Below are 13,658 nucleotides of genomic sequence, written 5' to 3' on the forward strand. Positions count from 1 at the left end.
CCTAGCAGGCACCACATGACTCACATGTTCACTTCTTGACATATATATATATATATATATATATATATATATATATATATATATATATATATATATATGCTTATTTGAAGTGTGTCAATAGGGCTCACGGAGTGCCGGTTCTATAATCAGAGACTATCACATGCCTCCTCTGACAGATGTGGAATAACTGCATTGAAGCCAAATAAGTTCTATTACTGTACACACATACACAGAAGTACACATACCACATGTATAATATACTGTATGAAATTAATTCTTTGGTGAAAAAAATAAAATAAACACAGACAACACTGCATATAATTGTAAAGATTTATATATATTGTACAGTTTAGAGGACTGTTAACTCACACAAGCATCAGCAGAAATTTCCAATGAACAATAGTGCAGCTCTCTTTTTATACTGTTCAAGAGAACAAAGAAACCCTTGTCCTGATAGTAATGCATGATATATTTATAACCAGCGTTTTCAGCCTTGTGTATCAAACCTGTGGAATACCCCAACGACAGAAAGAAAACACCAACACTACCATACAGGAATATAATAACAAGTAATAATATGAAGCCAATACAAGAAACATTACAATGTTATAAATTTATGATACAAAAAAAAAACCATTACTCCATATTCCATAGAATGAATTCCTAGCATAAAGCTCATGGTTACATGAAATTAGATAATACTCACATGGCACACATATATCATATTGTTATGTGTATCAAGAACAACTGTGGGAAATATAAGGATGTTATGTAACGTTATGCAAAGATATTTCTATAGTCACATGCACTTTACTTTCACTGTTGTCATCTATCTATCTATCTATCTATCTATCTATCTATCTATCTATCTATCTATCTATCTATCTATCTATCTATCTAATTTGACACACAAACATTATTAACCACACAGGATGGATGAGTCTTCACAGCTGGAGAACCAATTAATCATTTCATCATCACTAACAACTCTTTCACGTTAGATATTTGATTCAACATCAAAAAATACTGCTTAGCTGGCTGTGACAGCCTCTGCCATAATTGCTTGAAAAGTTGCATCTTGATGGGCAGTAAATAGAGTTGATGGGGAATTTTTGAAGAAATTGAAAAAATTAGAAAAAATTATGAAGACAGCAAAGAGCTAGAAAAAAGCTAAGCCATATGCAAGACGTGCAAGAAGAAGCCGACAGAAGAAGAAGCCGTGTGTACCTGCTGGGACACACGGTAGCCAGTGCACCGGGGTAATAGCAGCACACGTTACTTACCTACCTATTATTTCTGCAGATGTGTGTCTAACCTGTTGGTCGTGTGAAATAGAAAGTGCATTAATGTAACTGAGAATCTCATTCATATCCAAACAAAACTGATATCCTAACTGAAATATTTCTATCCATAGAGAACTGTCCATACTGAATTGAATCAAAATGAAATGGGAATTGCATCGAATCAGGTCCTTGTGAATCAGAATTGAATCGATTGGGGAAATCCGTGGCCGTACCAGCTCTACCTGTCTTGTTTTGGTTTATTTGGTATTAGTCTCAGCGTTGTCATTCCTGTTATCAGTCTTGTCTTGGTTGTCACTGTTCCTCGTTTGGCCTATATTAAAACACTGGGTGTCAGTTGATGGACTCTGGAGCAGTTTCTCCCCTCTCTCTACTTTAGCCATGTACTCTGCTTTTTCTCTCATGGCCATCAGGGCCTGAACTCTTTGCTTCCAGCCTGGTTTGCCTTCATATTTCTCTCCCTCAACGAGGATGTCAATGTACTCTGGAGTGGAGAGAGGATTTGGCTTCATTGCTATCTCTTTAAGTCTGTTTAGACACTGGGCAGATCTCTCCATTAGTGTCACCACCTCAGCCTTTACAAAATCATATTCAACCCTCAGTCTTTCAATCAGAGCCTGCACAGGCATCTTAGCCTTTGAGGCTTTGAGGTACTTTTTTTGCAACTCTTTGATGGTTTTTTTTTCTTTAACTTCCTTGTACTCCCATTTGTACTTCTGATTAAAATGTACACTAAAAACACATTTTCTTGGGCACTGGGTACAGTATCCATCTTCCATTACGCTGCAGTCTATTTTAAGTGCATCATTTGCGATGCTACAATCACCATGACAGGTAAAATGACACTGCTGACAGTTAGTAAGAAAAAATCCAGTATCAGAAATATCCACTTGAACAGGCTTTGTGACCGTGACTTCAAACTCAAAGTTCTTATTTCTGCTGATCTCTGCCTCATGCTCTTTAAGTCGCTCAGCTATCTCTTTTATCTCCTCTAGTTTGGATAAACCAAGTTTTACTTGCTTCTGCAAATTCTCAACTGAATTCTCCAGCTGCTTTCTTTCTCTGAGGACTTCCTTTGTCATTGTCAGGCTCTTGGTCTCTATTACATTCAAAGCAGCAAAAAACCTCTTCATGCTTTTTGAGCCCATGTCCCAAAACATCTGATCAAAGCCTCCATCTTCTTCATCCCCACTCATGCTCTCTGTTGCAGGCAACTTGTTGTGAGCAAACAGTGCTGAATTATTGAACTTGAAGTGTTCTGGCAGACCGTCTTTTGTCTTAGGACATGGGACCCCTGAAGCATTGATCGCCTCTAGAACAGGTGGACGTTGGCCGTCTGCAAATGTCACCAGAACCCTGATGTTTTCTGCCACATCTTTGCCAAAGATTGAGAGCACTGAATCAAACACATACTTCTGTGTTGGTGTGAGTCGTGCTAAAGAAGCCTGAGCTACGAAACACACAGCGTCAATCTCACTGACACCAAGTTCAGCAGAGAAGAGATTACGTAGCTGCTCCACGATCATCTTGTCTCTTTCTATGCCCCTCGTGTCTCCAAAGCCTGGAGTGTCTACAATAGTGAGTGAGTACCCTATTTTAAAGCCGTCCTGGTGGTTGATCTTGTACACAGTGACCTCAGAGGTCTGGCTTTCAGCTTGTGACTTTGACTGACCCTCATCAACTAACTTAAACCGATATGAATCCGTCCATTCAACACCTAGAATGTAATTGATCATCCCATTGATAAGAGTTGATTTGCCAGCACCAGTTGCTCCGAGAACCATGACAGTGCGATTATGTTTCGTGGTCTCTTTCCCAAAAGTGAAATGTTTGCACCCAGCCACATTGATTTTTTCTTCTGTCAGAGAAATTTTATAAACAGGGAGAGGCCCTGACTCGTGTTTCAGCTCTTTGCTTTTTTCTCTAACAGCAGCAGCAAGTCGTTTACTGCACTCTGGCTCCTCTGAAATACAGTGAATAGGTTGTAAATTAACATTAACATTAACATTAAAATTTGTGGTTTCTTCAGGAACTTTTGATTTTGAAAAGAACAATTTAACTGACCTCCAAACCGAGCGAAATCCAGATGATAATCTGGATATCATTATGATGAAGGCAAATAATTTGTAATCAGTTGGTACCAGCTGTCCTCCTGGGGGAGGTACATCTAATGAGAAAATCCAGTCTTTGTGATCAGACAAGTTCATCCATCTTGATGTGAGTGTTGCTTCTGTTATTGCGATGTGCTCTCCGGTCTGAATCTGCATATATTGAAATGCAAAAAATGATAATAACAATCACACTTGTAGCAACATTGACAGTATCACTGTGTTGTTATTGCTTGTAGTAATTGTGCAAAAGCTGAGCTGGTAGTGAATGATAAAGTAAACTTTGGCAAGTTAATTATTCCATAGATAATTTCAGGTGATCCTTAGAGGATTTTTACACTGTAATGGACATAAACTTCTCTTGGTTGAGTCATCAGTATAAACAGTTAGACAGAAAAAAATCTGCTTAATTTGTAAAACATGAACATCTCGTTGTTGACTTCTCTCAGGAGCAGGTCAAGAATGTTTCTCAGAGAGCATTGCACCATTGAACATAGTGAGATTACAGCAAAATTAGCAGCCATGGTGCAGAGTTTTGGTCCTGGCTGTAGAAATTTAACAGTCTAGTAAACATATTGAAGTATTAAGATGCTGGAGATTAATTACAACAAACCTTTGTTGGCTCTTTTCAGCCCCTGTTGTCCTGTTGCTGTGAGTTCAAAGTGCTGCTTGAGAGTTAAATCATTATCTCCAAAATGCCTAAAATACAAAAAGAACAAAGTACCTTTAAAAACATAACTATGTTAATGGATCAGTAATTATATTTTTTATGATCATTATGTTATTATATTATATTATCTACATTTCCCCATTTATCATTTACCTTACCTTAGGTAATGCGATGGAGCACGTCACTGTGGGAGTCCAGTGTCCAGAGTCAGACGTTCCTTGATGTCTTTCTATGTAATGAAAACTGCAGAAAGTGGCACAAATTACGTTTTTTCAGTCTAGGAAATGTTTTTTTCTATTTTTTATCTATTTATTTAATGTACCCAGTAATGAGCGGGCATGCATTGAAAAAAAAATCAGCCAGTGACTGTAGTTTCAGTTTCAGTTTTAGTATGATAACATATGGACAAAGCACTGCCAATTGTCAGTTCAGAAACCTGAAACCTATTTAAAGAAATAATACAATTTATTCCTTTATATGCCCCCCCCACCCCCCCCCACCCCACCCCACCCCTCCAGCTTCCACACAGAGGTCACACACAAAAACAACAAATAAAACAATTATTAAAATCACACAAAAAACAAAACAAGCCGAACACAGAGAATAATTAAAATAAGTCTACATGTCTATTTAATAATAGTATTACTAATCGTATCTTAGCGCAAAGGCACCCACAGAGCCTGGACTCTAACAGTGTCAGTTTCCAGTCATGTCCAGACAATTGAAACTTTGTTAAATTTTGTCAGATAATAAAATGACCGAAATGATGATTTTTTTCCTTTAGGAATCAACTCTGTGGGTCAGAATGTAAAAAAACAAACAAACAAAAATCAACAAACCTAAAGTTGACTGACGATAAAAACGTGTATAGCTGTAATAATGATCACATCCTGCAGCCTCGTTACTGCCACTATCATCATCACATCAACACTGAAACAACAAACACTTAAACAGCTCAGTGTGTTCAGGAACTTACCTCTGATCAGGGAGGGAGAGTTCTGTCTCAGCTGTCTCTGTAGCCTGTTTATATACAGTCAACACACACACACACACACACACATACACACACACACACACACACACACACACACACACACACACACACACACACACACATACAGACACTTGGGTGTGGCTCTCTTACCACTTTACAAACCTGAAAGTGAAAGTAAAATTTGCTACAGGAAAACTTCATTTACTTTCATTGCTACAGGTTTCCTGTAGCAATGAAAGTAAATGAAGCCTTGAAAGTTAATGCAAATAACTGACTTACAAACCCTCTGTCTGTGCAAAGGTGGTGTTGGAACAAACTGTTTTGCTACGCCCTCTGATGCGTTATTAAGGCAACACACAGCAGGAAGTAATTCTGTATGTTGATGTAAGGACGCAGCGAGATAATGAGCCCAAACATCAGTGGAAAGGAACCAGACGGTGGATTCACAGGAGGAAGAACAGCATCAGCAGCACAGTCTCTAGACTTCAAGGTGTTGTACAAATATTGACCAGAAGTGCATTTTAATAATCAGACTGTACTGAAATAAAAGGTTATTCAAATTAAGCAGGAGAAGTCTACAGTCTGTACATAAGACAAGAGGACAAACCATCTGACTGACTTCCATACATAACCCCCCCCCCATCCACATACACAAACAGGCACACCATGTAAGTTCTGCAAGTCATTCTGCAGGTTACATCATTTCTAGGAAATCAGCCTGATTCTCCTCTTCTCTCTCCTCATCTCCGATTAATGAAGAAAGATCTGGGCGTGTTTTTCCCTCAGAGCTCTGCAGGAGGAACACACATCTCTATCGTAAATAGACCAACACGCTTTTTGTTGATGTGCTCCATGCAACAGTCCTGCTGTGCATCTTTGCTGTATAATCTTAGTTCTGCAGTTACGCCCCATAAATCCTTCAAGCTGGTTTTCCAAAGTACATGAATAGGAAATAACACAATAATTTATCAAAGAAAACAAAAGGAATAATAAAAGTTTAAAACTTTACCTTCTACTCATGAATAGATTTTTTTAAAGCATTTGACTGAACTGACAAAAGTTTGTGCAGGGTATGAGAGTAAAATAAGGCTGTGTTTGTAACCACTTCCAGAGTTATTTCTAGAGACACCAGTGTTGGTCACAACACTTTTGTTCAGACTGAAATATGTCAACAAATGACGCACAAATAAGTTTTGCTTTACAATTTGATTCACACCTGCAGTACCTGTAAAAGTGACATTCCTGTCAGCCTCACCTGAACTTCGTCTGTTTGTGAAGAGGAAATGATCTTTGTCTAAAGGGCTAGAAACATGGGTGGGCTAATAGGTAAGGAACAAATACTCTGTTGTTGGTTGATATTATAACAGAGATAAATAATATAAAATATAGAAATCACTGAAGTCTAAAAATATTTTTGGGCTCATCTAAACACAATTTCACAAATTTATGACATACTTTAATCTTTACTTTAGGAAAAACTACTTGAATAATGAATATTTTTACTTAAGCATTTGATCAAATAACTGTCATATTAAAGCAGTTCCTTTTAGTAAGAAATGCAAAGAGATTTATCACTAACTGTGCAGCACTACCAAGTCTTTTAGTGTCTTCCAGCACATTGTTTGAGGTTTACTCCACCAGCATGATAATGTTGCTCTGTATCTGCTTAATGTCTAAGCAACATGTCCCCTCTAACATGTGATCATGTGATAATATGTCACTATTATGTTTACAGCTTGTTCTGCTAAAATGTCAAGCTTGCAATTTTCAGATTACCAGTTAACTATGATAATTTATCTTTTGTTAGGTGACTGGAAGTTAGTACAGCAGCAGCTGACCGGTGGTACATATTTTATTTTGCTTGTTTGTGTTGCAGAAACTGTGCAAGGTGACGGATGAATAACAGTTTGGAACTACTGTCTGTATTCTCAAGGCTAGACCAGGATATGGACCCTGAAGCCAGCAGAACAATAGAACAGAACAGAGCTGATGCTGTGATACCACCGTATCAGACCATTAAGATGCTATGAAATTTGTGTTGTAATCTGGTTTAGAGCATGAATGTGGAAAACAATTCAATAGTATCATTTCCTGATTGATTGATTGTATTGTGAAAAAAATTCTGTCTTTATGATGGAGTCACCCGTGTAAATGTTGGTCTGCTAAGTGCTAAACTGCACACTGATATGTCAGGAAAGAGAGAGAGCACTGAAGGCAGAAGTAAAAGGTGGATTTAATGTTTAATAGTTCAGTCAAAGTTACTTGATTAAACCACAGGATAATAAAATGTTATTCGATACACATCAATAGTTTATGTGTCAGTTGTCATTGTTTACATCACCTTCCTGTTTTCCAAATATAAAAGTTAGGAACACAATGAAAAAGCAAAATGCTCACATCAAAATACATGTAATCTAAGGAAAAAGAGGCAAAAGCATCAGATCATAAAAAAACCAACTAATGGCCTGTTCACAAAACTACAGATATTAAAATTTTCAAATTTTGTTGATCATAAATTTGGACAAATGATGTATAAAACGTATAATTATTTGTTACCATGCACCATTCTAAACAAGTAAAAAGAGAGAGAATATGAGCTTGATAATATGAGGAATACAGTATTAAAAAGTTAAAAATTACAGTAAAAATGGGTAATGATGCGTACAAAAAAAATGCATTTCCATAAATGAATGAATGTAAAATGAATGAAAAATGTCACACAATTCCTAGATTACTAGATTACATAGAAGACTGTTTAAAAGTAAGACCATAGGTTAATAGAAGACACTTATTTGATGTCCCATCATAATCTGTTAGATGAAAGAAAATTCATGTTATGGTACAGTTGACTGTAATCATGTGTGTGACACGTTTAGCCATGTGTATATATAGTTACGGTCCTGAGTATAAGTTTAATTAGGTACAGTGTCGTTGGTGATAATAAAGGTAGGCGTTATAAGCTAAATAACAGTTACTATACCATTCATCATTTCATCATCACTAACAACACATTTACGTCAGTTATTTGATTCAAAAATATTGCTTAGCTGCTGAAGAATTTTATAAGAAAGTGAAAAGAGGCAAAGCCATACATTAAAGGTGGTGGTGAATTTGGCTGCTGTGCATTAAGCTTTTGCACTTGCATTTGAAATACGAGTTCTGAGCAGGCAAAAAACCTGAGTGCTTTCATGTCAAACTGAGCACCAAAACTGTCCAGCACAGCCTGATCAGCATAAACGCTGCCTCCTCGCTGCCACAATAATAAGACCCTAAGTTCCTGCCCTTGTTCTTGGCTGGTATTGGTCTTTCCTTGGTTGGCACAGATCTCAATGTGTTTTTAGTCTTGCTGGGGAGTCATTGCTGGTTGTCATTGTTCTTTGTTTGGCCTTGATTAAAATACTGGCGGTCATTTTATTGACTAGAGAGCGGTATCTCTCCTCTCTCTACTTTAGCCATGTACTCTGCTTTTTCTCTCATGGCCATCAGGGCCTGAACTCTTTGCTTCCAGCCTGGTTTGCCTTCAGATTTCTCTCCCTCAATGAGCATGTCAATGTACTCTGGAGTGGAGAGAGGATTTGGCTTCAGTGCTATCTCTTTAAGTCTGTTTAGACACTGGGCAGATCTCTCCATTAGTGCCACCACCTCACCCTGCACATGATCGTATTCATCCTTCAGTTTTTCAACCAGTGCCTCCACAGGGGCCTTAGCCTTTGAGGCTTTGAGGTACTTTTCTTTCAGCTCTTTTACTGTTCTTTTTTCTTTAACCTCCTTGTACTCCCATTTGTACTTCTGATTATGATGGACACTCCAAACACATTCGCCTGGACACACAGTACAGTTTCCATTTCTCATTGCACAACAGCGTATTTTATCTTCATCATTTGCAAACATACAGTTATCATGACAGGTAAAATGACACTGCTGACAGTTGGTGAGGTAAACTCCAGTACCAGAAATATCAGTCTGAACAGGTTTTTTGACCGTGACTTCAAACTCAAAGTCCTCATTTCTGCTGATCTCTGCCTCATGCTCTTTAAGTTTTTCAGTTGTCTCTTTTATCTCCTCTAGTTTGGATAAACCAAATTTTACTTGCTTCTGCAAATTCTCAACTGAATTCTCCAGCTGCTTTCTTTCTCTGAGGACTTCCTTTGTCATTGTCAGGCTTTTGGTCTCTATTTCATTCAAAGCAACAAAAAACCTCTTCATGCTTTTTGAGCCCATGTCCCAAAACATCTGATCAAAGCCTCCATCTTCTTCATCCCCACTCATGCTCTCTGTTGCAGGCAACTTGTTGTGAGCAAACAGTGCTGAATTATTGAACTTGAAGTGTTCTGGCAGACCGTCTTTTGTCTTAGGACATGGGACCCCTGAAGCATTGATCGCCTCTAGAACAGGTGGACGTTGGCCGTCTGCAAATGTCACCAGAACCCTGATGTTTTCTGCCACATCTTTGCCAAAGATTGAGAGCACTGAATCAAACACATACTTCTGTGTTGGTGTGAGTCGTGCTAAAGAAGCCTGAGCTACGAAACACACAGCGTCAATCTCACTGACACCAAGTTCAGCAGAGAAGAGATTACGTAGCTGCTCCACGATCATCTTGTCTCTTTCTATGCCCCTCGTGTCTCCAAAGCCTGGAGTGTCAACAATAGTGAGTGAGTACCCTATTTTAAAGTCGTCCTGGTGGTTGATCTTGTACACAGTGACCTCAGAGGTCTGGCTTTCAGCTTGTGACTTTGACTGACCCTCATCAACTAACTTAAACCGATATGAATCCGTCCATTCAACACCTAGAATGTAATTGATCATCCCATTGATAAAGGTTGATTTGCCAGCACCAGTTGCTCCGAGAACCATTATGGTGCGATTACCTTTAGTGAAATCTTTCCCAAAATGAAAACGTTTGCACCCAGCCACATTGATTTTTTCTTCTTTCAGGGGAATTTTATAAACAGGTAGAGGCCCTGACTCATCAGAATCAGAATCAGAATCAGAATCAGTTTTATTGCCAAGTATGTTTTCACATACAAGGAATTTTTTCTGGTGATTGGTGCAATTGATCAGCAACAGTGGGGCTCTCTAGCCTTGTTGATGAGGCTAATAGCAGATGGGAAGAAGCTATTTTTGTGGCGAGAGGTTTTGGTCCTGAAGGACCGCAGCCTCCTGCCAGAGGGGAGTGTCTCAAAGAGTTTGTGTCCAGGGTGGGAGGAGTCAGCTACAATCTTCATGTTTACAATCTTCCTCATGTTTCAGCTCTTTGCTTTTTTCTCTAACAGCATCAGCAAGTCGTTTACTGCACTCTGTAGCAGCAGGGTTTAAGGTTGTCTCTGTTTCTTCAGGAACCTTTGATTTTGATGAGCCTGATGTAAATGTATTCCAAAGTGAATTAATTCCATATGTTATTTTAGAATACATGGTGAAGTGAAGTAATTTGTGATGACTATATTAAAGTATAAATCAGTTGGTACCAGTTGTCCTCTGAGGAGGTGCATCAAATGACAAAATCCAGTCTTTGTGATCAGAGACGTTCATCCACCTTGATGTGAGTGCTGCTTCTGTTATTGTGAAGGGCTCTCTGGTCTGAATCTGCTGACATATGAAAACATATTACACACACTTTTAGAAACCATGACAGTGTACCACTGAGTTGCTATTTCTTGTAGTAATCGTGCAATAGCTGAACTGGTGGTGGATGATAAAATAAATCTTGTCAAGTTCATTTTTCCATAGATAAGACCAGGAGATTCTTGTAGATTTTTACAGTGTAATAGAAAAATAATTTTCCTGGTTCAATCATCAGTACAAACAATGAGACATCAAGCTGAAAAAAATCCTGTTTCATTCATAAAATATCAACAACTCATAGCTGACTTCTCCCCCAGACAAGTCATGTCTCAGAGAACATTACACTGTTGAAAATAATCAGATTCAACAATTGAATCAGTTCATTTTAGAGTTTGGATTAGTTTAGCAGCTTTGCTGCAGGGATTTGTTCCTAAATGAGAAAAGAAGCTGCTAGTCATTAATTACAACAAACCTCTGTTGGCTCTTCTCAGTCTCGTCTTCTTGTTAAGGATCCAAGAGATGTGATTTCAAAGTGCTGCTCAAGAGTTACATCATTATCTTCAAAATGCCTAAAATACAAAAAGGATAAAGTGCTTTAAAAACACAGATATGTTCAAGATATGTTCATGGATCAGTAATTTTAAGACCTCATTTGTCCTTATGATCATTATGATTCACATTACCCCATTTTATCATTTATCTTATGTGTTAGACACTGAACAGGAACACGTGACTGTGCAAGTTAAGTGTCCAAAGTCTTATGTTTCTTTCATTCAGTCTAGAAAGCCAAGGCAAGGAAAATGTGGCACATTATCATACATAGAGGTCATTCAATGTGCTGAACAGAAAATAAAAGAAATATAAAAAGAGCGGTAAAAGCATAATAAGAAAACAGTATGAAAACAGATTACAGAACTGATAATATCTATTCAAAGTTCAAGATTAAAAGATTAAATGAAGGCAGTCGAGAGCGGAGCAGTTCTTAGCTTCTTGGTTAGTTAGAGTTTGGGAGCTGGTTCCAACAGAGGGCAGCATAGTGACTGAAAGATATTTCACCCTGATTAGGTTTAACTACAGGCACCAGCTCCTGCAGATCGTAAAGACCTATTAGGCTCATCATCATCTCAGAGATATATTTAGGGTCCAGACCATTTAGTGACTACAAAACAGGGCAGCTGCCTACAGGAAAACATAATAAAAGACTAATCCTCTAATAATGTTAATGCTGAGTTTCCAGTTGTGTCCAAAACGTTTGTACTATTGAAATTTAGTCACACAATAAATAGACCCAAGTGACCCAAGAGAATCAACAAAAGCAGCACTGAAACAACATATAGGCAGAGTGAAGCTAACAACTCGGCATGTTAAGCAACCTAACTCTGACCAGGTAGAGAGGGAGAGTTCGGTTTACGCTGCAGCTCCACGCACAAACACTTGGGTGTGGCTTCACTAGGGAGGGAAACAGACGGTCACTCGGGCAGTAGATGAATTTCATGTGATTTGAAGTGGTGGCACAAGCATAACATAAGCATGCTGTGAAGCTTTTCATGATTAAATGATGAAACGTTTTTAAAATCCCAATTAACTAACTGCACGTTTCTGCTATTTCACTATATAAGTTATTCTCCTCATGTCTGAAAGATAAGAGTTAGTTTCATGACCAGAGGGCTGAAGGTAAGCAGGGACAGAATCAAGATGAATTTACAACAAGTGAGACTATTTCCCCGAAACCCCACCCTGCAAACCAGAAAGTGAAAGAAAGACATGACGAGGTCAAACCAAACCAAACTGAACCACCAACCATTCAGTGTTTTATAACCATGACTACATCTGAGAAAATCACCAAACACATAAATTAAAGACAAAGACTGAGCTGTGATTTCAGCTGGATTTACTATAAAATGATCGCTCAGAGAGAAAGTTAGAAGAGACAGAATTTATTTACTTCCAACTCCAGAGCGTAACAGACTTTTATCAGAGGCAGGTCTTTATGTCTACCTTCCTCTGTTTGATATGTAGAACTGGTCATAGAGGTTAGTATGAAGCATCATTTCCGATAACCTCTCTCTCTCTCTCTCTCTCTCTCTGCTCGGTGTGTCTTATGTTTAGTTCTTCCTCTGCCTTCTTTAGTATTAGTGACACATGTAATCAAAGTAGTTTATTTGCTGTAGTGGAGGTGAGGCTCAGTGTATTATAGGCAGCTGTGAAACCAGTGCAGCTCACTAGACTGCTGCTTGGTGGAAACACCATCAGTCAGTCAGTCAGCGACATTCACAGTTACAGGGCTGGTCCTGCTGCAGCAGTGCAGACACTGATATTGATTGAAAGGTTTCTACAGATTTATTTTAATTTCTCTACTTTTACTCTGCCAGTAAGAGTATTTGTTCTTCACCGATTAGCCCACCTTACCATCACAGATAAGAGAACAACTCTGCTAGTGCAGCTAAAAATGCAGCTTTATTTTACTCCAATACCTTGCACAAACTTCTTCATAAAAGTCTTAAAATATCATATATAATATATCAATATTCTAAACTTTTATAACTGATTTAGTTTTCCTTCATAAAATGATTAGATTATTTAGTATTCATGTACATCAGTAAACCTGCTTAAAGTAGGATTTATGGGAGGTTCTTTATCATCATTTGGACCACATTCACAGACTCTGGTTAAACAATCAGAAACTGCAGGACTATCAATAAAAAGAGCATTTGTGTACTTACAGTAAAAGTGTGTGTGATCCTCTGAGGCAGAGCTGTATGTTCAGACTATATATCCTCTCTGAGGTAGAAACACCCTCAGATGTTTATTCATTATCAGGAGGAGGCACAGAGGAGAATCAGGCTGATTTCTCAAAAATCATGTGACCTGCGAGGATGAGGTGACATTGTATTTTTTTCTCATTAGAATATGATCTTATAAAATGGTGTATAAGTATAATTTGGTGTAATAGTGGCGAAGCATCATTTATTTTGGATCTAATGTGTAATTAAAGGCAGTTTCTAATGACAGCATATTTA

General features: G+C 38.1%; 2 protein-coding genes and 1 long non-coding RNA gene across 5 annotated transcripts; all 3 read right to left on the reverse strand.

The window, feature by feature from the left end:
• Positions 1–316: 316 nt before the first annotated feature.
• On the reverse strand, positions 317–4,292 carry LOC139629496 (uncharacterized). 3 transcript variants are annotated; one of them, XM_071492144.1, is made up of 4 exons: positions 4,238–4,292; positions 4,023–4,091; positions 3,374–3,562; positions 317–3,262 (listed from the first exon to the last, which is right to left on the reverse strand). In XM_071492144.1, exons 3-4 carry the CDS (start codon positions 3,506–3,508, stop codon positions 1,541–1,543), a joined length of 1,857 nt encoding a protein of 618 aa, XP_071348245.1. In that variant the 5' UTR covers positions 3,509–3,562; positions 4,023–4,091; positions 4,238–4,292; the 3' UTR covers positions 317–1,540. The 3 variants fall into 3 exon arrangements, with proteins under 3 accessions (XP_071348245.1, XP_071348246.1, XP_071348243.1); XM_071492145.1 differs by lacking the exon at positions 4,238–4,292 and having other exon boundaries at positions 317–3,264; positions 3,366–3,562; positions 4,023–4,099; XM_071492142.1 differs by lacking the exons at positions 4,023–4,091; positions 4,238–4,292 and having other exon boundaries at positions 3,374–3,932.
• Positions 4,293–8,432: 4,140 nt separating this feature from the next.
• Positions 8,433–10,038, reverse strand: LOC139629617 (uncharacterized). Its single transcript, XM_071492355.1, has one exon. It carries the CDS (start codon positions 9,928–9,930, stop codon positions 8,485–8,487), a length of 1,446 nt encoding a protein of 481 aa, XP_071348456.1. The 5' UTR covers positions 9,931–10,038; the 3' UTR covers positions 8,433–8,484.
• A 428-nt stretch (positions 10,039–10,466) lies between these two features.
• On the reverse strand, positions 10,467–13,423 carry LOC139629688 (uncharacterized). Its single transcript, XR_011693025.1, has 3 exons — positions 13,362–13,423; positions 11,111–11,207; positions 10,467–10,659 (listed from the first exon to the last, which is right to left on the reverse strand). It is a non-coding gene; the product is annotated as an uncharacterized lncRNA (long non-coding RNA).
• Between the last annotated feature and the right edge of the window lie 235 nt (positions 13,424–13,658).

This window comes from Trachinotus anak, unplaced genomic scaffold (assembly GCF_046630095.1).
Source record: "Trachinotus anak isolate AG129_WGS33_773 ecotype Australia unplaced genomic scaffold, CSIRO_AGI_Tana_v1 ptg000012l, whole genome shotgun sequence".
NCBI classification, from domain to species: domain Eukaryota; kingdom Metazoa; phylum Chordata; class Actinopteri; order Carangiformes; family Carangidae; genus Trachinotus; species Trachinotus anak.